Below are 25,213 nucleotides of genomic sequence, written 5' to 3' on the forward strand. Positions count from 1 at the left end.
GAATGGCTGGATGGCTGGATGGGTAGGTGGGTGAATGGACAGACAGGTGGGTGTGTGGACAACCGGTGGGTGGAGGGGTGGGTAGACGGACGGGTGGTGGGTGGATCAATGAGTGACTTTGCTGCTACTCTCCATAGCCTCGTCCTATTCCAGGTTAGTGACTATCATGCCTTTTCTCCCAGTATTTCTGAATCAGAGAGGGCTACCCTGTGTTCCCAAAACCTGTGAGCACACACCCCATGAAGTCAGAGCAGACTGCAGAAGCAGCCATCTCTTCCTTCCTGTGCTGCTCAAGGTGCAGCAAAGAGGCTCTGCAGATTCAACCAACCGTAGGTCGAAAATATTTTTAAAATAAAGTTTAAAATTACAATACAACAATAAAAAATACAAACTAAATGCAGGATTAACTGCTTACATAGTGTTTACATTGTGTCAGGAATAACAAATACTCAGGAGATGATTTAAAGTATACAAGAGCATGTCTTTAGGTTACATGCAAATGCCATGTTATTTTATATCAGGGACTTGTGCGTGGAGCAGGGGGTCCTGGAGCCAATGCCCCGTGGATACTGAGGGACCTGAGAGACATCTGTAGTCAAAAGACCCCCACAGAGTGGACCAGACGAGCTGGACATTCATCTCCTTTCTGTGACAGCGGTGGGCAGACCCAAGCCCTTCTGTCTGACTCTCCCACCCAAGGCCTAGGGTTGTCCTTATGTGACCATCAGCTGCTTGATGGCATCTGTGGGAAGAAGGAGGTCGAGGAGACAGAGGTGTTGTGCATGATCATGACTTCTGCAAGTGGACAGACTACAGCCAGGAGGCAGAGACTCAGACTGGATGAAAAGCAAGGCAGACATGTGCTGTGTGCTGAGAGAAAGACTGAAGACAGACGCAGGCGGGCTGAGGGCGAAAGGTGGGAAGCTCTGGCATGCACATGGCATCCTGCGAAGTGGACCAAATGGCAAGAAGCACCATGGAGACAAAAGGAACACGATAGTAATTAAGGGTGGGAAGCACGTTCAAGTGAATTAAAGGGAGGGTGCATCAGAAGAACTTCTGTGGACTCAGCAGACCAGTCCACCGTCCACGTCATAGATGCCATCTTGGACACACTTCCATCAGTAACTGATGGAGCAACTATACGGGACCAGGACAGAGAGGGAAGCTGGAGACCCTCAGCCACATCATTTTAACTGACGTGCAGAGTGCCACACCCAGCCACGCGGAGGGCGCCCCAAGGAGACCACGTGCTGGGCCAACAGGCAGGATTCCTGGAGAAGCCCAGAGGGCTGACTTCACTTCTAGGGAACCCAGGGGCCAAAGAAAAAGGGGTCAGAGAAATGTAAACTTTTCAGCTGAACGATAATGAAAACATGCCAGAACTTGAGAGACGCAATTCAAGCTGCGCTTGAGGGAGATTTACAGATGTAAATGCTTATGTTAGAACATGAGGTCTAAAAGCAGTTGTCCAGACCTCCACTTGAAGAAGCTAGAAAAATAGTAGCAAAGCAAACCTGAAGGCAGCAGAAGGCAGGAAACACTGAAGATGGACTTCAGTGAAACAGAGAACAGATGAGCAGCAGAATTCAAGAAGACCAGAAGCTGGTTCTTTGAAAAGATCAAAATTGAGTCAAAAAATAAATCTAGCCGTGATGAAGACAAAGAAAAACTACAAATTGGCCATAGTGTAAGATTCGACTGATGGAATGGGCCGGCTGCTGTGATTCAGAGATGGCGCCCATGCCGTGGTTGCCAGGGTGGGGTCGGGGTGCCCTGGGTGGGTGGCACACGGGAGGGAGCCCAGCAGCCATCGAGTCTGAATCCTGGCGGTGGCGACATGGATGAAGTCGCCCAGCGTTTGTAGCCTGTGCAGTCTGGACGGCTTGTTGACGTCCCACAACACTAATACGGGAGGAGGGGGCTGCAGAGGACCTCCCCACACATCCCCACTTTTCTTCGCAACTTCCTATGAGTCTGTAATTCAAGATAAAAGTTTTAAAATGCAATGGAGGAGGTTGTGAGGCTGAGGACTGACACGGAGAAAGGTCTGGGGAAGGAGGATGATGTTGGGCTTCCCCAGAGCCACGGGCTGAAGGCAGCCAGGTGAGGTCAGCCAGACCCAGCCCCAGGGGCAGCACAGAGCACCTGGCCCCCTGCGTCCCATGCACGGAAGCCCCAGCCACAGCCAGGGCCGTGTCTGCTCTGAGGGTGCTTCGTGCTGCGGCGGCAGAGTTTCACCACTCTTGCCAGGTGGGATGCACCTGCCTGACCCAGCGTGTCCTGGGGGACCTGCCCCTGTGCACACGCAGGCCTGGGCTACACTGACCTGCCTTTTGCTCTCGGCTCTCGGTGACCTCTGCCCTCGAGGAGTGGGCTGCTCCCTGGACCAGGCCCCAACTCTGATCTGAGAAGTGAAGATCCCCTCTCTGGATGTTTAGGAGGTTAAGGAGGCTCCGGGGGCTCACAGAGGCCTTAGTGGAGGGCCACGGTCACCCCAAACTCCACAGCCCTCCTTTAGTGCGATAGGCACCTGCTACAGCACAGCTCAGATGCACGGGCTGCGGGGAGCATGGGCACAGCAGGGCCAGGTAGCAAAGGAGGACCCCATGGCCACCTGAGGGCAGGCCGACTGCGGGCACAAGGAAGCCAATGCCGTGGGGTCCACCCCCAAAGGTTGATGGCCACACAAACTGTGGTGGGCCCTATGCTGTGGGCACCCCAGGACCCTGCTTGCCCCTGCCTGGGGCTGTCCCTTGGAGCCCATCCTCCAAGCTCTGTGCCATGCCCAGGATCTGTCCACAGCCCTCTCTGCAGTGGTCACCATCCCCCGATCCCCTGCCCTGGCCAAGGCAGCCGTGAACTCACATCAATGGCGAGGGTGAGGCGATCTCCATTTGTACACTCGAATCCTTTCCTCTGCCCGCCACACAGCATCTGACGTGAGGAGACAGTCGCTCATCGCCTTGAAGAGGGCTGCCCGATGGTCCCACTGCCCGAAGACAGGCCCTCACCAGTGCTCGGTGTGGCCGGTCCTCACCCAGGGTTCTGTGTCACTCTCAGGGGCCAAATCCATGGCCAAGGGACAGAGACCATGGTGACCTCCACTGGGAGAGCCAGCACAGGCCACAGCAAGCCAGGGAGATGGGCCAGGAGAAAGAGTAGGAACCAAGACAGTGGTGAGAATGACACGGGCCAGGATCTGTGGCTGGAGGAGAGGATGGAGCAGCACCGGCCGGGCTCCACTGCTCCTCCACAGTGGACGTGCACCCCTTGTCCTGAGAAGGCTGACTCTAGCCCTGCCTCGATCAGCCTGGCTGCCTGGCCTCGGCCATCTGGCTCTGTCTCACTGGACACGGGCATTGGTGACATGGTGGCCCAGGACACTGCACCTTGTGTTGGCCAGGTCAGGATGTCCTCAGGGCCACCCTGTCCCTCCAACTTCTTAGGGTCCCATCTGGATCAGAGAAGCTGCCTGCCCTGATGGTGTAGGGTGGGAGACAGTCAGTGAGGGGTCACCTGGGTGCTCCCAGCTCCTGCTTCCAGGGGGACTCAGCCAGGAAGGGCTCCTGGGGCTCAGTACCCAGTCCCCCATCTTCCTTGGGGCATTTCATGGGTCCCCGCCAAGGGCCACCAGACGGCAGGGCTCCCCTCCACCCTTAAATTCGGCTTCATGGGGCTGCCTGTGGCTGGTCCAGCCCCTGTGCTTAGGACTAGTTGGGCGAGGTCCAGGTCAGGGCCTGGTTGTTGGGAGGTGCCAGTGCATCCCTGGGGCCCAAGAGACAGCAGCACCGCATGGCCACCAAGGCCCTGAGCTGTCTCCCCACCTGCACCCTGGCAGATGGGCCTCAGAACTCCCTGACCCCAGGACCCCCAGCCAGAGCTGAGCCTGTCACAGCCCACCCATCAGCAGCTCACAGTAGATGCTCAATGCATGCCCAGTCGGGACAAAGCAGGGAGCTTCCCTCAGGGCCTAGGAGGACAGAGACTGGGGAGCATGGCGAGGGGGAAGACAAGGTAAAGGACAAGGACTATCCCCGATGGCCACACGCCCTAAGCTGCTTCTCAGAGCTTCAGCCAGGACTCAGTGACCTGGGGCAGCTGGTGGGCATGCAAGGATGGACCCCTTAGAGCCAGGCAGGACAGGACCCACTCCCCTGCATCCCCTATTCATGGTCACCGCGGTTCTGCTGTGCTCAGGGACCTGCAGGGAGCAGAACCCGGCCCCAGCTCTGCAGCTCCCCACTGAACCACTCCCTTGGGAAGGTGTCTCACCCCTCCAGCTCTGACCTTCCTGGTTTGGGGGGATTTTGGACACATTGGTGACCAGGGGCCAAACATTTGGGGGCCCCTGGAGCAGGATCACAGGGTGGGCATGGAGACTGCACCACAGGAACGTTTATTCCGAATCATGGCATCCGTGGGCCCAGCAAGGGCGGTTGTCGTGGCCCAGGTGTGGCTGGGGCTGCGCAGCCGCCAGAGATGCACAGTCCAGCCATGGCCGCTTGGGGCCTTCCTTCCGTCTCCTCCCCCACGGCCTCCCACGGCCTTGGGTGATCTTGAGGGTGGGACTAGAGGACCATGTGGTGCCATTTAAGTTCTCAGACAGCATTGGATCAATAATGGGTGGAGGCAAAGTAGTTGAAGATGGAGAAACTGAGGCACAAAGCCAAGGAGAGGGCACGGCTGTGGCCGGGCCGGGCAGGCGCAGGGTCAGCCATGGCTCCTGCCCTGGCCACAGTGTGGAGCCACAGTGTTTCACTCCCTGCAGGTCACCCGAACCCTACTCCCCAGCATCGGGGTCACTTGAAGAGGACCTGAGGGCCCCCATGGCCTCAGCTGGGGTCAGAGCCATGCGGGGCCCACCCAATGCAGCGAACAAGCTCCTCACTTCCCGCTGGGGATGACCCAGCACCTGTGTGGCCTGCTCACGGCCAGACTCGGGGGCTCCTGCAGGTACTTGCCTGTGTGTTCCTTTAAGGAAACTTGCCTTGGAGTAACTTTAGATCTGCAGAAAAGTTGGAGAAATCATACGGAGCTCCCACATCCACTCCCCCGACAGCCAGGTCCCCACCCTGTCCTGACTCCCCGGGACCGGTCAGTGATCTTGAGGGGCGACCCCTGAGGTGCCTCAGCACTTTCCAGCAGGCTTGGGAGGGATCTTCGGAGGAGAGATGTCCTCTGCGGTCCTCGCTGGTGCCGCTGGGTGGGTGCAGTTTCAGAAGGTGCCAGGAGGGGGGGCCAGAAGTCAAGAAACGGCACCCGCTGGGCCGGCCCACAGCGACTGGGCCCTGGGACTTTCTGGGTTAGAGACAGCTGTGACGCAGGGTGCTTTCTCATGGGCTCACAGCCAAATCCCAAAACACAGGTTCCCCCAGGGACACCGGGTTTGCTGTAGTTGAAGAATTTCCCCTTCACCACAGGCACTTGTATACATACGTGCCTGTTTTCACCTGAATAGGAAGGTGTTTCTCTCTTTATGCTAAGCCCAAGCCCATTGTTCCGGTGGGTGTGGAGCCCATGTGCCAGCGCAGTGGCGGGGGCGCTGGTCCTTGTAGGGAGAGCCCAGTGGCCACGGCCCACAAGGGGGTCCCAGGGCCTGGGGGCTGCAGGGCAGCTCTGAGGTCGGCCACCACTCATGTGGGTCCGGGAGGTTCCTGGGCCGATCAGCCTCTAGGGTCTGCTGGCCTTGGGAGCCCAGAAGGGCTGGAGTCTTTATACCAATTTTGCTGGGTCCTAAACACATTCATTACTCAGAACAGAACTTCATAAAATTCATCATTATGTAACTTTAGACCTGGAAGGGAACCTAGAAATGCCGCAGGCCTGTGGCCCACTGTGTTCCAGGGAATTCTGCAGCTGGAAGGCTGCTTGGAGCCCATCTCTCTGTGCCCACGCCCCACAGTCTCAAGTAACCATGGCCGGCTCGGTCAGCGGGCCCCAGGACGGGACCCCGGCACAGCTCAGAATGTGTTCAAATTCTTACACAGGAGCACAGCACTTGGAATGTTTGCTGCTTTCTTGTTAGTAAGGAGAGGGAAGCCCTAAAATCAGGCTAGCTGGAACCAGACATCTGGGGTTTTATGTGAAATTGTGGGGCTTTAGAATGTCAGAGCTCAAGATTGGTTAGTGTGGTCTGAGCAACCTAGAAGGCCCTGGCACAACCACAGGGGGCACCATCCACCTCCAAACGCACCACCAATGCCCCCAGCCACAGGCTCAGATGCCTTCCTGTCCTGCCACGTGGCTGTGACTCAGTTTCTCTCTTTGGCTCCCTGAGGAGGGTGGTTGTGTTTGAAGACATGGGGAACAGGTGAGGCTCTCTTGAGTGTGGAGGCTCTCGTCCTGAGAGCAGCCGTGGGCTCTGTCCCCAAGGAAGGGGACACTGGGATTCTCGTAGCTTCCTCATGTCAGAGGCTGCACCAGATGCCAGAGTCCCTTCTGCAGGGTCACCTAGCTGGGGTGAGGCTCTCACAGGAGAGGAGACTCAGCCTCACCCCATAAGCCCCGGGATGGGGCTTATGTCCCACTCCAGCCTGGCAATGGGACATAAAATGCCAACAAAGAAGAACAAAATACCCAGCAGATCTGAAGCAGCTAGCACCACCCCTGCACCCCACAGCAGCCCTGTGCAGGCCCCGCACGCAGGTCAGGTTCTGCAGAGATTAACTTGGGTCGAGGAGGTTTTGCATCATTACCCTTCAATTAAGCATCTGACCCCCACACCCCTCAGTCATGCTTTTAATTGTCTGTGTTTCTCTGTTTTTCTCTAAAGAGTCCATTTGTAGTCCCCCAAAAGTTGTGAACCCAGCACTACACTGCCTGGAGGTCTTAGGAAAAAGTACAGTCAGTGACTGCTGATGTATTCGTGCCATACATCCAGCACGGCTACCAGCACGAGCTCCAGGACAGGTCACAGGGGATCTGTGGGAGCTCAGCGGGAGTTCTCACCAACATGGCTCTAATGCCAGGAATGATTTCTGGGGATCTGGGATTCTGTGGACCTGCTGGGCTTCAGTCCAGTGGTCACCATCCGACATGGATGACGTTGACACTGAGGCACAGATGCTGCAACGACCCTGTAGGGGCTGAGCAAACCAGCTGGGGGCCTAGAGGTCCAAGTGGGGTGGTCCAGGTGGGTTGTTCAGGAGGGAGTGAGAGTGTCTGTGATAGGAAAGTGAACGGAGTCCATGGAGCAGACCTGGGTGCTGGGGGTGGGCACTGGGTGCAGTGGGGCGCCGTTGGAGTGAGCTGGGTGGGAGTAGGAGGGGCCAAAGGGCACCACCACCATGATGCCCTTGTCATTGGGAGGGGGTGGCCTTCTGTGATTCTGCTTCTTGCCCCCCCCACCATTATTGGGACCCTCCTGGACTGACACAGCTGCCGTCCCCGTGGGGTTCTCTCCCATCACCTTGGGAAGGGGTTCTCTCCTTGACCTCTTGGAGTTCCGCCACCCCCCACTTTGGGACAAAATGAGATAAACAAAAAAGGCAGGAGAGGAAAGCAGGATGGGCAGAGAACCTGGGGCCCGGGCCTTCACCCACCTTCTCTGGGGACTGCTCTTAACTCTTAGTGACTCTAAAACCAAGGAGCCAGACGCCAGTGGGGCAGGTCAGCCTGGGGTGAGCGGGGGCGGGGGGCCAGGGCTAGTGAGGAACCTGCCTGAGAAACGGGAGGCTGTGCTTGGAGGGAAACCCCGTAAGGCTCCAGAATCCAGACTCTGAGGGGTGGGCAGGGCCCCGGGTGAGCAGGGGCTGGGTTTGGAGGGTGAGACCTGCTGGGGACAGGAGCAGGAAATGGCAAAGCCTAAGCACGGTGCGGGAGACCCTTCCCTGGGCTTCCAGCTGCCGCCCTGGTCCCCCGCCCGCCACTGGCCTGGAGCCCATAACCCTCCTGCTGCTGGGACCCTCCGCCCTCTCCTGTCCCTTCTGGGCCCTGCCTGGACCCCATCCCCCATTGCAGGGCACCCCTGGGCTCCAGGACACCTTTGCTTCTCCTGCGGGCTCCATCCCCAAGGCCACAGCTTGGGGTCTCAGAAGGAACTTTGCCCACCAGCGGCCGAGGCACCCACTGGACATGAGCAGTGCCTCGGTGAGGAACTGCAGTCCTGGGACCGTCACCTTGCCCACCCTGTGGGTGCTCGTCCTGCCCAGGCCTGACTCTCTGCCAAATGTGAGAGCACGATAAAGGGGCACTAGGACCAAAGTCCCAGATCCCCAAGACGTGGCCCATGTGGGAGAGGGAGGCAGAGGCGGGGGGGGGGGGGGGGGGGGGGGACACGCCCCCAGGCATCTTGGCCCTGAGGGCAGTGACCTTGCCCAGGAGCAGCTCCCTGTACTGTCGTGGCAGCGCCCTTCTCTGAAGTGGCCCGGCCAGGGGACATCCCTCAGAGCCTGGAGTCCACCGCGAGAACCTAGCCCGGGGCTGGCTGCGGGAACTGCCCCTGAAACCGAGCAGGAGCCACTGTGCAGCCGTCCCCTGGGCTTCGAAAGGCTGAGCGCAGTCTTCCCGTGGGAGCCACCGCTGGGTCTGGAGGCCCATCCGAAAGAAGCGGTAGTCGGGCTCAGAGAGGCCTGTGCCCCCGCAGTCCCAGCAGCGCTGCTCGCGACAGCCAGAGGTGGGTGCGGCCACGTGCCCGTAGACGAGTGGATAAGGGGCAGGCAGAACGTGGTCCACACACACTGCGGCATGTCACTGAGCCCGAAGAAGGAAGGAGGTGGTGACACACGCTGCGACATGAGCCTGGAGGGCGTTATGCCGGGTGAGTAAGCCAGTCACACAAGGACAAATCATCCATGCTTCACACACATGAGGTCCCCAGAGCCGTCAGGTTCACAGAGACAGAGGTGGAGCAGTGGGCGCGGGGGCTGGGGAGTTGGTGTCTGACGGGGATAGAGTTCCAGTGGCGCAGATGACAAAGTTCTGGAGATGGACAGTGGTGACGTCTGCACAGCAGCGTGAATGCACTTAACGCCACTGTCTGTGCACTTAAAAATGGTTAAGATGGCAAATTTTATGGTATGTATATTTCACCACAATTTTAAAAAGAAAAAAACCCTAAGGGGACTGTCCGATTGGGTGCTGCAGCCCAGCCGAGGCCCAGGTGAAGGGGTCCTGGGGGGGCTCCCGCTCGACTCAGGAAGGAGCCCGAGTTGGGGACGAGGGCGCCGGTGAGGACGCACTCGGTACTGAGGGCCGGGAACCCGTGGGACCGGGACCCCTGGGCTTGTTGGGTCTGGGGTTCGGAACAACACAGCTGCTGAGCGGCTTGTGTTCACCTGCGCTTGGGCAAGACGCCACTTCCTGTTTCCAGGAAGAAACACGGCTTGAGGGGGCTTGCGAAGGCCCCGTGTGCTCTCGGACATCAACGGCTCTAACGCAGCGTCCGTAAACGAATCAGGAACACATGGATTAAATCTCCCTTGAAATTCACTCTGGTTTAAAAATTAATGGAAAAAGTGCCTGGCAGAACTTGTTTAGAACTTTATTGAACCAAAACACTTTAAAAATAGTTGGGGGAGCTCAGTGAACCCAGGCCGCGGCTGGGCCGTGCGTGCTGGGCGGACGCTGCTGCCTGTGAGGCCGCGATGGAAGCCTGGGCGGGGGCGGAGCCTGGGCGGGGGCGGAGCCTGGGCGGGGGCGGAGCCTGGGCGGGGGCGGAGCCGGAGCGGAGCAGCCCCGGGCCACGCTGCACAGCCCGGGCACGAGCTCTGTGCCACCGCGAAGAGCGAGAGCAGCTGGGCCCAAAGGCCGGGCAGAGGGCAGCGGCGAGAACGCCTCGCCTCAGGACCGGTCCCTAATGAACAAGGGTTGGGTAGACCAAGTGGTTTAAAGAGAAAGTCACATTGCTGCCACTTGAAAATTATTGTTATTGTTATTTTGCCAGAGAAAAACAATTGTAAGTTCACAAAGACAAGCCCAAAATCTTGCCAGACGCTGAAAATGTAATTTATTTACCACTGGCCAGAGCTGGTGAGAAGAGCAGTTCCCTGGGGTGGGGATGGGGGTGGGGGGTGCCGATTGTCTGGCGATGACCACTTTTCGTCCTGCAAGTGTTGTATTGAGAAGATGGAGGCTCCAAAGAGCCGAGAGCCCCTTGGCCTGGCCGCTGCGTACATCTCCACCTTCTCACAAACAACATCGAGCACAGGCGAGGTGCATCCCCACGAAGCTGTAGCTGGCCCGGGCAGGGCTGCACCCACAGGCTGGCACGTGGCACACTTGGTGTGTTAACAGGCTGCACAGACAGGCCTGAGCACAGCTCAGCCCTGGCTGCATTTCCAAGAGAAATCAAGGCAAAAAGGGACTTTTTCCTCTGCCTCCAAAGCCGAGCCCATGCCCCTCGTAGTGGACAAAGGGAGGGTCTGTCCAGCCACGTTTCCTGGCTGTTCGTTTGCCTCCTAGCCATAGTTCTTGTATTAACCAGACTTCCATCAGTTGGGAGTGACAGAATCCCACATCAAACTGGACTGAGCAAAAAGGGGAAGTCATTTCCTCACCAAGGTGAAAACACAGAGGCAGGCTTCCAGGAACCGCTGGATCCAGGGGCTCAAACAAGTCACGGATCCTGCCTCTGGACCTTTCTCTACCTTGGCCTCAGTATCCAGCAGCTTCCCCAGGAGGCGCCTTGGCAGCCCTGGGCTGTGACCCACCTTTCACAGTAGCTGCGGGAAAGCCCTGAGCCCACGTGTCCTTGGTCTCAGCCTGCTCACAGCTGTGGTGAGTGAGGTCTGGGCCAGGCCAGCAGGGGTCCTTCTGCAAAGGTCACCTGAAGGAAAGTGCTGTGCTGGACAGGAGTGGCTGGGCAGTGCCTACGTTGGGGCTGTCAGCCAGACCCCCTGCAGCAGGTGCTCTGGAAGGAGAGATAAGGGACAGTTCCAGGCCATATGAGGAAGGGACACAAGGAGAGGACACAGCATGGTGTGACATGGCATGGTATCCTGGAAGGAGATGAAGGCCACTGCCATTTGTATTGGTTTCCTAGGACTGCCGTAACACATGACCACACACAGGGTGTGTATTCTCACAGTTCTGGAGGCCAGAAGTTCAAAATCAAGGGTGCAGGGATATGCTTCCTCTGAAACCCTCTGAAACCATAGGGGAGGGCCCTTCATGCCTCTTCCAGCTTCTGGCAGTCGTGGCAGTCTTTGGAATTCCTAGGCTTACAGAAGCATCACTCCAGTCTTTGCCACTGTCATCACATGGCTTTCTCCTTATGTGTCTTTTCTTATGAAGGCACCAGTCATATTGGATTTGGGGCCACTAGTGACTCCATCTTAACTGATTACATCTGCAAAGACACTATTTCCAAATAAAGTCCCATTCACGGTACAGGGGTTAGGTCTTTAATGCATCTTTTGAGGATAGAATTCAACCTTTAGTGGTATTGCTTTGAAATAATGATTAAGTTTTATTGGGCAATTAGTAGATGCCTATCACTGACCTAAGTGGGGTCACATCATCTAACCCTCATAAGAACCCTAAGAGGTAAGGCTGTCATTGGCTCCCACAGGCATGTGGGAGCTGGAATTCAGACTCAGGCTGTCAGAGGTTGGCTTCCGGCATCAGAGTCGATGAGCTCAGCTAACCTGCTCCCCAGGAAACTGGTGAAATTAGTTTAAAACTCCCTCAACCATTTAATGTTTCTGGAAATGGTCCTAAGGGCAAACAGCACATGAAGAGAATGTGCTATCTATTGAAGAGAATCTGTAACTGCTGGGTAGGAAGGGTGAGAGTCTGTGGTATTTGAGCCAAACCCACTCTCTCCTTCCTCCTCACAGCTCGGGAAGGTGGAGACTTCACTGTGATTGGCATCCAGGACACAGGCTCTTCCCCAGCTCCTGGATGGAGCTACTCCTGGGACGAGCAGGACATCAGCACTTCCCACCCTGCCCTCAGCTACCTGTTGCTGGGACTGGGTCCAGGGTGGGGTCCCGTGGAGGGGTGGGGGCTCCCTGCTCCTGCCCAGTCCTCACTCGTGGGCAGGAGGCTGGACCTTGGGTGTGGTCTGCTGAGAAGGGCCTTGATCACCCCTGCCTCGACTTATGAGGTGGCGGTTCCAGGCCAGGGGAGTAAGCCAGAGGACCTCAGTCTGCTGCCTCCACCAAGTGCTCAGCTTCTAGACAGGGGTTGTCATTCGGACTGAAGCTTGCCACTGTCCCCATTCCCAGAGATTCTGCCTGGGGGAGGAGCAGGACGAGAGGTAGCTCCTGCTCTCTTCACTGACTTCACTTAACAACAGAGCGCGGGGAAGTTCAAACCTAGGGGTGCTCTCAGGAACACTGAAGGCTGTGGGGAAGGGAATTAGAAGGAGATTCACGGATTTACTGAAGATACAGCCTAGACATAGGCTGGCTAGTTTTCAGGAGAGAACCAGGGAATAAGACAACTGGGAGGAGCCCTCCTGGGGTGAGATCAAATATCAGACATGGACCTCAGAAACTGTTCCTTCAGAGGAGGCACAAGTTAATTGGATTAGTTTGTAGAGCAATTTATGCATTGGACATTGCTGAGAACAATAGAGCAATTCAATGGCAATTAGTGGGATTTAACAGCTGCATATAGTCAGAAAAAGAGAGGAAGAGATCTGTACCAAACCCTGTTATCCCAAGGTGACTGTGGGCGTCATACCCAACCTGTGTCTCCCCAAGGAGCAACATCAGAGGCTTAACACTGCTGAGGTAGAGGAAAGAGATTCTACTACAGTAATCCAGCAAGTCACTAAACAAACAAATAAATAATGATCACAAGCCCCACACGGGGTGGGGGGGTGGGGGGTGGGCAGTACCCAGAGTTGCTACAAAATATTATCTAAAGTAGCCAGTTTCCAACAACAACAACAAAAACGATGAAGTATGCAAAGAAACACAAAAGCGAAACCCATACATAAACTAACACACCAGAAACTGCCTGTGAGAATGGCCAGATGTTGGATTTAACAGAAAAAGACTTCAAAATACCCATTATGTGTCCACAGAAGTAAAGTTTGATTTAAAAAGTCAAAGGTGATATGATGACAATGTCTCACAGGATCAATAAAGAGATAGGAATGATAAAAAAGGACCAAATGGAAATTCTGGAGTTGAAGACACAATAACTGAAGTAACGAATTTACTAGAGAGGCTTGACAGTAGAATTGAACTGCCGGAAGAAAGAATTAGTGAACTTGGAGATATGTCAATAGAGATTATGTAAGCCAAGAACAGATAAAAAATAGCGTGAAGAAATGAACAGCGCCTCAGAGAGATGAGGGGCACTGCTAAGTGCACCAGCGTACACATGACATGCACACTACAAGGAAAGGAGAGAGGGAGAAGAGAAAACATTAAAAGAAATAATGGCTGAAATGTCTCAGATTTATTAAGCTCACACACACACACACACACACACACACACACACACACACACACGAAACCTACACAACCTGGAAGCCCTATGAATGCCAAGAAGGTAAACTCAGAAACCCACAAACTGAAAGTCAAAGACAAGGAGCTAATCTCAAAAACAGAAAGAATAAAATAACTTGTTACATGGGAACCTTAATAAGGTTAACACCTGACTTCTAAGCAGAAACTATGGAGGTCAGAAGGCAGTGAGATAACATATCCAAAGGGCTCCAAGAAAAAAAGAAAACTGTCAACCAAGAACTCTGTACTCAACAAAACTTTCTTTCAAAAGTGAAGGTGAAATAAAGACTTTCCCAGATTAACAAAAACTGAGAATTTTTTGCTAGCAGACCTACTTAACAAGAAATACTAAAGTTCTTCAGGATGAAAGCAAGAAACTCTAGACAGTAATCTGAATTCACATGAAATAAACAGTGCTAGTAAAGGTAATTATGTAATTTTATAAGACAGTATAAATGCAGGCCAAGGGAACTAGAGCTACACATCACTGAAATTAAGCTGAAATGGACTGTGTTGTTAAAATGTATCTGGCAAACACTAGAGTAACCACTAGAAATAACTAAAACATTAAAGAAAAGTTTTTTTTTTTTTAAAGAAAGCTATATTAGAAAATATTCATTTAACGCAAAGAAAGCAATAAAGGAGAATCAGAGGGGGAAAGAAAGGACCTGAGAAAAATAGAAAACAAAAGTAAAATTCAATGGCAGATGTCAATCCAACTATATCAATAAAAATGTAAATCACCTATATCAATAAAAACATTAGACGTTAATTAAACAGTTCAATCAAAAGGCAGAGGCTGTCAGACTAGATAACAAAACATGATCCAACTTACGCTGTCTATAGGAGAGAGACTTTAGATTCAAAAGTACACATAGACTAAAGGGATGGAAAAATATATATCATGCAACAAACAACTACAGAAAAGCTGGAGACGTTATAGGAATGTTAGACAAAATAGACTTTAAAACAAAAAGTGTTGTTAGAGATAAAGAGGGATGTTTCATAATGATAAAAGGATCAACCCATATGTGCACCTAACGGCAGAGCAGAGGGAGACAGAGAGCTCCACCACTGAGTGCGGGCTTCAACCCTCTTTCAGTGACGGGTAGAATAACCAGACAAAAGACTAACACGGGAACGAAAAATGGGAATAACAGTGTAAGCCAGCCAGACCTACCTGACATCTACAGAACACTCCACCCAACAAAAGCAGAATTCACAGTCTTCTCAAGTACACAGGGCATGTTCTCTAGGATAGACCATACGCGAGGCCATAAAACAAACTCAGGCTGTTAAGGCCGGAGACCTCTCTATTAACCACCGCAGCAGGCAGGCAATGGGAGGAAAAGCAGGCAAAAGCTTGTCAAAGAGGCCGTAGGATCCTGGGCAGAGGGAGGGACGTAGACAGGAGAAATGCCCTGGAAGTCAGTAAGAACTTGATGATAGACTAAAGGGAGGTGAGAGCAGATGGCCTGAAAGTATCGGGGTGGGCGAGAGTGACCTGGAGTGGTTTTTGGGTGAGGAAGTTCCTGCATGGCTACTCCAGAAAGGGAATGTGGAGGGTGAAGGAATGGGTGCCATGCTGATCCCAAAGCCCTGGGCACATGCCCAGGAGAAGGAAGTTGATTTAATTGATTAGTTGATGATCTGAACTCCTAGAACTAGTGGTAATGCACAAAATGGGTGGTTAGGCTAAGAATTTGGTCAGGGAGATCAATAAAGAAGGCCCTTGTGATGTCCCAGGGAAGAGGGGGATTAAAGAGAAATTTCACAAGTAGAAACACAGTGTAGACTCTCTGAACCCGGAATTTATGGATCTCCTAGAGTACCTCAAACTTTGACAGAGAAGTCTGAAGGTGGCGACACTGGAGTGTAACCAGAGGGAACCCCTTTTTCCTCACTCCCAGCCACAGCTGTGAAGTTTTCTCGCGGTGGCTTTTGAAAAAACCTCAGCAGTTTACTTAAAAGTGAATGACCTCTTCCAGAATTCTGGTTTGCTAACTTAATCGTAATCTCCAGATTAGGCTGAATGCCCATCCACCCGGGCGTGCGTCTCAGCATCCCTGGACGGCCTCTGTGCCTCTTCCCTGCCCGGGGCAGGTGCTGTCAGGAAGGACAGGGCTGACCCACACTTGCCGTTCTGAAGAGTTGAGTAAGATGCTCGAAGTGTCGCTAAAAGGGAGAAGTTTCAAAGTGACCACTGCTGTGGCTCAGAATGTCGATCCAGCGGGGACAAAACATCCACATCTAAGCACAGATGTTTCATGTGATTTTCCATGTGCAAGAAGTGGCAGCTGGGCGTGCGGTTCGGTGCGGGGAAGAACGGGTGGCGGCGGGCGCACCTGCGCGGGCGCCTCCAGCGGGGACAGCCGGGCGGGGTGGGGGTCCCCGCGGGGCTCCGGGGCAGGAGGACGCGGCGCCGAGTTTCGCCAGGCCCAAGCGCGTGGGGCCTCCTGGCATCAGAAGGATGGAGTCTCCGTGGCAGTTGAGCTCGAACACCCGGTCCAGGACACCGAAGCGACACTCACCACCCGAATCTCTTGGAAATATTGGACGGGGCGAATGGACACTCAGGCGCGCTGCAGGGAAAGGGCTTGGCGCCTTGAGGGACTTGTGGATGGTGAGCTTCTCGGGGTGCGTTTGCCCCAATAATCCGCGGAAACAGCAGCAGTCTAAAAATAGTCTTGTTTTCTGTCCTAAGCTCCTTTTAACTTGGTTAGTCACCACCGATTCTTAAAATAAAACCCGTGTAACGTCTCTCCTGGCAGCGCCGTAAACAAACCCCGCGGGGAGGCAGGAGGAAGAGGGGCCGCGGGGCGCGGGGCGCGGGGCCGGGGGCGCGGGGCACGGGGCGCGGGGTGCGGGGCCGGGGGCGCAGGGAGCGGGGTGCGGGGGCGCGGGGCCGGGGCGGGGGCCGCGGGGTGGGGGGCCGGGGGCCGGGACGCGGTGCAGGGGCTGGGGGCGCAGGGCCGGGGCCAGGCTGGGCCGGGCTGGGCGGACACGCGGGCGAGCTGGCCCGTCGCGCGCCGCCGCTCGGGGCTGCCTGCGCCCTGGCGCGCGGCCACCGTGGGCCCGGCAACGGCATTAAACAGAGGGAAACAGAGCCGGGACTCCGTCACCGGGGGGAGACGGCGCTCCGAGAGCAGACAGGAAAGAGAGCTTTTCGGGATGGGGTGAAAAATCACTTATTGGAGGAGTGGGAGCGGGAGAGGGCGGGGGAGGGGACGGCGAGGAGGGACAGCCCCAGCCGCGGTCCCTCCCAGCCAAGGGCCCCCCCACCGGCCGCGCGTCTCCCGCGCGAGGCGCCTCGGCCTCCGCCCCGGAGGGGGGAGAAGAGGGCGGGGGAGGGGCGCGGAAACTCTCCAGGCGAAATCTTGGCACTCAAGTCTGGGGACACCAGGACTTACCGAAGAAAGATGTTTAAGGGGGGGAGGGGCGTGGGCGGCGCGGCCCTGGCACCCCCTAGCGGCGGCCTCGGCACCCGGCGGGGTCCCCCCCACTCCGGCCTCCTCTAGGGTCCTCCCCGGCCTTGGCGTCCTCTCGGGGTTCCCTCCTCTCCGTGCACCCCGGGTACTGGGGCGCGTTCCAGGCCGGCTCTCGCGTGGGAGGTCTGCAGGTGGTGACACCTGGCAAGTGCTGTGACACTGGCGGGGGCGAGGCGGTCCTCACACTCCACACCCTGCTGGCGCTTCTCTCCCTGGCAGAGACCTGAGGTGGCAAAGACGGGATGTCAGTCCTGTTGGGTCGCCCGAATGATCGGATGAAGGATGGGGAAGGGGACAGGTTTCCCCGTGCACCTCCACGTTACTTAACGTTGTGCCTGATTAACGAGCGCAACCCACTGATTGGATCAAACGTGCTGGACCAAGCTGCCCCCCGCCCCCCGTTTCCCTGGGTCCTGGGCGTGGAGTCTGTGGGGTCCCCGGCGGCACAGCGGTCCTCCTCCCCCACGTCCTGCAAGCCTCCTGGGCCCCCGAGGCAGACACGCATTTTGTTTTTCACGACATAAGGGTGTCGTGCTATAGATTACGATTTCTGTACACCGGACATTTCAAGCGCCCACCCACTCCCATCCCTTCTGTCCAAGGCCACCAGAAAACAGGTCCCGTTCGGGCCGCTGGGCTGCGCCGGGGATGAGGGCAGGCGTGAGAGAGGACAGCGTGCAGCGGCCCGGGCGGCGTCGCAGAGGTCCCCAGTCCCAGCCCTCCCCAGCGACAGAGCCCCGCAGTCGCGCAGTGTCCCTCGCCCCTCCCGAGGCGGGCTCGGGCACGGGAGGCGACCGCGGCCGGGGTCCCGGGGAGGGGCTGCGGCAGGTGAGCGCTACCTCCCCGCGCCAGCTCCTGCAACAGGCGATCTGGGTCGCGCAGATACGTACAGAACAAAAATGACAACAACTCGACGTCCCAGGACGTCTGTTAGTAATTTAGCGGGATGGGAATTTCCTTTCTAGGGCCTGGCAGTGGAAGCGCTTTTCCAAATTTCCACAGCGGGGGAAGCCTGCGATTTTACATAATGACTTCAGCATGCAGGGCTTTCTCTGCGCTCCCCCCACACCCGGGGTTAAGGCAGAGTGTGACTCTCCAGGACCCTGCGGGGACCCTCGCGCCGCTGTGCCCCCCGTGGTCCCCCGCCGCCCCTTGCGCCTCTGTCCCCTTCGTCCCCCCCATGGTGCGCCCTGGCCACCTCTTGAGCCCCCGTGCGCCCCCCGGCCCCGGCGCCCCGCGGCCCCGGGAGCTGCGGCCCCGGCGCGGGGAGGGGCGGCGCTCGGCGACTGGTCCCCCGGGCCCCGCGCGGGCTCGGGCGGGCAGGGGCGTGATGTCACGGCAGGGAGGGGGCGCGGGAGCGGCCGGGCCGCGGGGAGGCGGGGGAGGTGTTTTCCAGCTTTAAAAAGGCAGGAGGCAGAGTGCGGCCCTGCGTCAGAGCGCGACTCAGAGGCTCCGGACCCGCCGGCAGAGCCACCGAGCCGGATCGCAGCGGCCGGGCGCAGGCACCGGCGCCGCCGCGCACCGCCGAGCCCCCGCCGGCCCGCCCGAGTCCCGGGGCGGCCGCCGGCCCCGCCGCGAGCGCGGCGACCCTCCGCGACACTTCTCCCGCGCGTGGCCGCCGGGCAGAGGTTTCACTCCCGGGAGGACCCGAGCCCGGGCGGCGCCGCCTCCTCCCGCCGCTCCGCTCCCCACCGCCGCCGCCGCGTGGATGCCAAGTACCAGCTTCCCGGTCCCTTCCAAGTTTCCACTCGGCCCTCCGGCTGCCGCCCGCGGGAGCGGACAAACTTCGGGGCCCGCGCCGCCCGCCCGCCGCACCATGAAGTCGGCGGAGGAAGGTGAGCCTCCCGCGCCCCCCGGGTCCCCGCGCCCCCCGGGTCCCCGCGCTCCCGCGTCCTCGCCGCCCCCGCCCGTCCGCACGGCGAGTCCTGGCCCCGAGGGCGCGGAGGCCGGGCCGGGGTCTGCGGCGCGCCCTGGAAGCGGGTCTCCCTGGTATCTCCCGGAGCAGCCCTGATTTCGGGCGCGCGATGTCGCCAATAGGTGTCTCCTCCGCCGTGGCCGCGACAGCCTCGCGGGTCCCGCCGTAGGAGCGGCCATGTGGGGGCCGGGCGAGGTCGGGGCCGTCAGGACCACGAAGGGCACTTTGGGATAAAGCGAGGCTTTCTCGGGGGTGAAGGGTGGCCCGGTGTCTTCTCGAGTGAGGCAGGGCCACCCTCTGGCTGGAAGAGCAGCCGCGGGCCGTGGGGTCCGGGGGTCCCGCGCCCCTTCCCAGCGACTCGACCACCGCCTCCCCCGAGCGCCGCTCCCGGCAGACGCGCTCCAGGTGGCCGAGCCGCCCCGCGCGGCGATGTCACGCTCGCGGTGGGACCCGTGGGGCTAAAAGCGATGAGATGGGCGGTCGAGCGCAGCCACGAATTTAAGCCATTTTGTGATCCTACGGACGAGAGAGCCCCAACTGTGGGAAACGTTTCAGGAAAGTTTAAAAACGGACGGCGAGTTTCAAGCTGCTGCTTTATAGTAAGAAAGACAGCTCCAGTGTCTGTCTCTGAAACCTGGAGGTGGGGAGACCTAAGGACACCATGCCACGGTGCAGTCTCACGTTCAAACCTCCTGCCCCCTTCGCCCATCCCCTTAAAAGAGCTGCCACGAAGACAAAAATGACCTGGGTAGGCTATGCGGGTGTTTTTGAAAATACCCTCTGAAGGGACGGTCAGCATTCTAGGGGATTAAGATGGCAAGTGCATGAAGGGGACAGGGAGACACCTTTCCAAATTCCTTAGCAGCTCTGTACTGTTTTATTAAAATTATTTAGAGAGCTGGCAAACCTGCCAGTGTTTATAGTCTATAAAGGCAGACATTTCTCTGACAAACACTTGAAATGCTCCTGTCCCCCTCCCCCCCTTCCAGTGAGTATGAGGCCCTCTTGCATCGGAGCTGCAGTTCCTAATGGCACCGGCTTTGGAGAACTTACATATGTTGAGCAAAGAGCACAGGCCGTAAATTCAACATAAGAGGATAAGTTTTTTAGTACCCCGATATTCCACGTTTTAAAGTATCCTATGAACTTTGGATCAAGGGAGGTACATGTTGCTTATGTTTCTTACGATTTCATCCCAATTTAAAAAACCCAACATTTTAAATGTTTAAACATCGGGTAACGTTTTAATGTTTACAGAATAAGCTCTTGCTAGTAGAAAAGTGAAAATGGGGGGTGGGGTAATTTTAAATCCTTAAACAAATTTCCCCACCTTTGTCTTATTGCTGCTTTTAAAAATACAGGTCTTTTAAAGTTTAGTTTTTAAACTTGAGTCAGCGTTCCATCTTGTAATGAGGCATCTTTTCTCTCTTACAAGAGGAAAAACATGACGGGGATAGTGGTTACTTTTCATGTTTCCTACTTAAGAGAATGTGTTTGAAAATGCCCCTGCCGAAAGGCAACGCTCTGGGAGCGATCGTGCCCCTTCACTAGACGTTATTGTATGTTTTACAAGGACCACAAAGTCAGGGTAACCAGCAAGTGTGATCTAATCCTTCATGCAGACAGTCTGCCGGCATGTGAGGGAACATGACTGTGTCCTTCCTGAGCAGGCCCCAACCAGGGCATCCCTGCCCGTCTGAGGACCTGAGCCGCTCCCAGCTCTCCCCTCCAGTCTAACAAGCATCTGGGTGGAAGCTCATTAGGCACTGTTGTTCTCCCCACGGAGCACGCAGAGAAATGCAGGCCTGTAGGTAGCCACCCAGTCAGAGGTTGCTCCAGACAGAGTGCCCCAGGGGCTCTCCAGAGCAGAACAGAGCTCGCCCTGTTCTCCCGCCACTTAACTCCACGGCATTGTTTCCTAATCCAGATTAGAAAATGCCATGGTGCTCGCACTGGCTTCATCACGCCCAGCGCTGGAGCTCTGCGTCCCATTAACGCGCTGCAGCCTCCGGGAGGAAGCGGTCCAAGCTAAACATTTCCATCAAGACAGGAGTGCCTGTTGAACTGGCAAATGAGAATGGAGACCAGTACCTCCAAACCATTTGCAGGAAGACAGGCTGTGGGGGACTGTTAAGAGGCAGAAGGAGAGCATGTAATAAACAGTGCCCTGTCTGATTACCTGGAAGGGGGTCTGGAACCAGGAGGGGAACCATCCTGTCTTCACTCCTGGAGGGCCCCGGGGCCTGGTGGGCACATGTGCGTGCAGGGAAGTGTAAACCACCTTCTCTGAGAAAGCTTAACAGAAAGTTTTAGTCTAAATAGATGATAAGGGCTGTTATTTGTGTGTAATTTCTCGGTGGGGGTGAAAAGGTAGCTGGAGTTAAAAAAAAAAAAAATGAACAGAGAGAAAACAAAATGTTGTGGCTTCTCAACAGAAAACAGAACTTGTATTTGCCCGAAGGTCAGCAAAAAAAAGCAAAGTAAAACAAAACAACCCTCCAACATACATCTCAAAGTGAGAACTATTATTAGAAACTAAATCAGGCCAAACCGAACTATAGTTTATCACTGGAGAAAACCAGCCATTTGAAAAGGGTCAGGGGAGAGAAGCCTCAGGGGCCACTTTGGGATTGGCAGGTCATCTGCCTTGGGGCCAAAGCAGTACCCATGGGACCAGAGGGCCTGCAGGGCAGAAAGGAGGACGCGTTTTGACGAGCAGCACAGTTGCGAACACTGACATTTTCACACCTCCTCTAGTTCCTTCTTGACTACATTTGTGATCCTCAGCCTCTTACAAAGTCACCTTGGCCACCATTCTCGTGGTATTCCAAATGTTGGTTTTAAGTGGCACCAAGACCTTGGAGAAAGTGAGAACAGACAGCTGAGAGAAACAGGAAAAGGACAGAATGGTGTTGAGATGGCCCTGCCTTTCATGTCCACTGTGCTGTGCACAGGCTGCCTCGGGCCCAGGCCTGGGGTCAAACCCCCGCGGTCCTTCCTGAACTCACACCACCTCTGGAAGCGCTGGAATGACTCACAGAATGACTGGCGGGCTCCGTGTGGGCACATGAGTGTGTCCGTGAGTTTTGGGAAGTTGGGGGACTGATGTGCTGGGTGCTGCAGGAGAACAAGGGTAGCCACAGTTGAGCGCGGCCTGTGAGTGGAACGCCAGAGCCCCGCTGCCCGCTGCCCGCAGTGAGCTTGGACGGCTCCTCTGCAGAGGAGAGCGCCTTAGCAACCCTGCAGAAAGCCTCCCGTTTTCCTGGCACTCTGGGGAAATATCTTTAGCAACCGAGGCTGGAAAATGGTATCCGCAGAGTTTCCCGTTGGAGTTGTAAACTCTTGCACAGCAGGACAGGGGTCGAGCTGCTGCGAGCAGGCCTCGCTCTGCGGGGCCGCCGGCTCCCGGGGGAGGAGGCCCCGCAGTCCGGCAGCTATTCACAAAAACCTTCTGAGCAGATCCAGGGGCCCTGGCGCGCCTTCTCTGTCTTCGCGACACTTTTTCCCGCCGTGTTGGGCACTGGCGGACGGCGCTCCCGGCAGAGCCTGGAACGTGGGACGAGTCTGCGGGGCGGGGGCGGGGAGGGGTCCCCGGGGTGCAGGGCGGGGCCGCGGGGCGCGCGTGGACCGGGCGCGGGCGGGGGCACCTGGGCCTGGGGGGGTCCCTGCCGGGGGCGGGCTCTGGGTGGGGACAGCGGCCGAGCCGCGCGCCCGGGGAGGGGAAGTTTATTTAAAACTCGGAAGCGGCGGCCGCGAGCGCTTGTTTATGTAAACCCGGAAACAGCGCGGGGGGGACAGGGGCGGGACCGGGGCGGGGGAGGGGACAGGGGAGGGGACAGGGGCGGCTCGGGGAGGGGACGGGGCGGGGGTCACGTTACGCGGAGGACTCGCCGCCGAGCGCGGGCGCGCGGAGCCCGGACCGACCCCGACATGACGGGGCTGGAGGAGCAGGAGTTCGACTTCGATTTCCTCTTCGAGTTCGACCGGAGCGACGAGGCCGCCCCAGGTGCGTCCCCGCGGGGGGCGGGGGGTCTAGGAGGCGCCCGCTCCCCGCGGGGACCAAGTTCAGGGAGCGGCGCCGGGGGGGACAGGCCACCTGCGCGGCAGAGCCGGGCCCTCGCGCAGGTGGCTCCACTCGGTCCCGCGCCGGGTCCCCTTCGAGAGGGTGCCCGGGGAGGAGCCGCCCCTCCTTCTCCAGGGTGGCCCTCGCGACGCTTCCCAAGGGGAGACGAGTGTCCGAGGCGCAGACTTGGACATGTACGTCCGGGGACAGATGGCCGGCGGCCCTGCCAGAGGCCGCCCATCGGAGAGCCGGGCGGAGACACGGGAAGGCTCGGAGACCCGGCGACCTGGCGACCCCGCGACCCGGCCGGTACCGGGGGTCGGGCCAGGGCCCTGCTGGGCTCGCACCTCTGCAGAAGCCGCGCCGCGCCCCGGGCTCAGGTTTGCGCCACGCGGCCGCAAGCAGAGCCCTTGGCTCCTGTGTTCCCTTCTCTCTGTCAAAAATTAAGTTCCCCGTTAAACAAACAAGCACCCCCCCCACCAGGCCCTTGAGTAACAGCAGCAGCTGTGGATGGACAAACAGACAAGCAGCTTCCACGGCAGACCCGCCCGGGCCATCCTGAAGACAGGGTGGCCCAAGAGCCCACTCCCCGCAGCCTGGTTTCTGTCCCCAATTAAAAGCACCCGTCTCTGCTATGGCCACCTTGGAGGCATTCACTGTGTCCCTGCCCCTCTGTGTCTGTGCACACGCAGTGATGAAACAGAATAGGACACTTGGCCAGAGAGACTGTCCGTTTCCGTAATGATTGTATCATATGTTCCGTGTCATTCACTACCCTCTTTTTAAAAGTCTAGCATCTTGTTCACTTTTGGGAATAAATGATCCAACCAGGCTGACGCTGCCTGGTGATCATTATTCCATCTTACTAAGTGTCGTCCTGACAGGTTCCTTTTCACCTCATTCTGTGGCTGTGAGTTCCAGGTCTCTGGGGTCAATGGGAGCCAAGGCAGGTGAGGGCGTGAGAGAGGGGCCGCTGTTGGGAAGAGATTTGGGCACTGCACTTTCTGGTCTGTGCGTGTCTTCCTCTTGTTCTTTCCTGTCCTGTCCTTGGACTTTATCAGAACAGCTTTTTGCCTGGTGCTCAGCTCCCGTCAGTTTGTTTAGCACATGCTGTTAGTAGGAAATGTAACATGGAAGCGTTGACCGCACTCGACCTCTTTTCATGGTATCATCTGCTGTGAGTCGTGGTCCACCTCTGGTGGCCCCTTGCCCAATGCTGTGTCTCTAGGGGTGGAGCCATGTGTGGAGGCCATGGGGCACAGGTTGGGCAGTCCTCACTACCTCCGTGGGGACACTTGCCTGTTTGCTCAGCATGGACAACTGTCTGGGAGCCCCGCGAGAGGTGCAGCACACCAGCACCCAGGTCCCTCACTCTGGGGGCCACTCGGCAAGATGCACCGCCTCTGTGGCTCCGCGCGCACACGTGTGCAAGCCAGCGGCTGTGCTGAACGGCTTTCACCAGCATCTTTCTGTGATTTTTTTAGGACACATAATTCTAGGCAATTAGACTCTGCAGAGGCTCATCCGGGGAAGAGGCGCAGGAGGTCAGTTTGGGTGACTGCCCCTTGAGGACTGGTTTCATTAGGAAGCTGCAGTCTACACCCTGCTCGGAGGGGGGCAGGTTGCTGTCAGCATCAGATGTGCGGACTCTGGTGAGCTCAGGGTCCCCCTGGCCTGGGAAGCGGGTGTCCTCCTGAGCTGTGGGTCACAGGTGGGTTCAGGACAGTGCTCCCTCAAACACACCAGCCACGTGCCTCTGCAATGCTCCTTGATGGTGCTGATCTAAACCAGAGCGAGGGAGGTTGGTGAAGCTCGTCCTTGCTGGACCCTCCACTCTCCAGAGCCGAGGACAGGCCCATGGAGCTGGGCAGAGGAGCTTCTCAGGGCGCTCTTGAAGCATCTCTGCTAAGGGTGTGCCCCCACCCCAGCAGGTCACAGTGAGGCTGAAGCCCCGGGTGCTGGCACCTGGGCTGGGCAGAAGCCCCTCCCCTTTACGGTGTCAGCAAGAAGTTGCTAGAAAACATTCTTTACATGTATAATATACACGAACGTATTGTACATACTATGTTTCTTTGTGAGAGACACCATGCTTTTTTCTCCTTTTTATTATCATTTTTCATTATTAAGTTACATTTGATTATTCAGTTATATTATTTACTGTACATTGTTACAGTAAATTATGACATTAAATTCTCTAGCCCTTAATGGGTGACATAAAGTGCTTCACATTATTTCTGGGATGAGCCTGAATATAAATAAATGATTGAATAATTCTGAGACTGATTGCAAGGTAAGGTAATACTGAGTTTTATACTGAGCACAAAAATTCACATATTGTCAG

At 56.7% G+C, this 25,213-nt stretch overlaps 1 protein-coding gene across 3 annotated transcripts in view; it reads left to right on the plus strand.

The window, feature by feature from the left end:
* Positions 1-18,472: 18,472 nt before the first annotated feature.
* NFATC1 (nuclear factor of activated T cells 1) overlaps positions 18,473-25,213 on the plus strand; it is a 118,601-nt gene continuing 111,860 nt past the window's right edge. The window contains exon 1 of one of the 3 annotated variants that reach the window (XM_063077554.1): positions 18,473-18,729. In XM_063077554.1, the coding sequence (XP_062933624.1) occupies positions 18,603-18,729 (127 nt within the window). In that variant the 5' untranslated portion in view covers positions 18,473-18,602. Of the gene's footprint in view, positions 18,730-22,681; positions 22,816-25,213 lie in introns of those variants that run through there. The other 2 variants (XM_063077555.1, XM_063077556.1) reach the window with 2 other exon arrangements.

Source organism: Cynocephalus volans, chromosome 13 (assembly GCF_027409185.1).
Source record: "Cynocephalus volans isolate mCynVol1 chromosome 13, mCynVol1.pri, whole genome shotgun sequence".
Classification (NCBI taxonomy): Eukaryota; Metazoa; Chordata; class Mammalia; order Dermoptera; family Cynocephalidae; genus Cynocephalus; species Cynocephalus volans.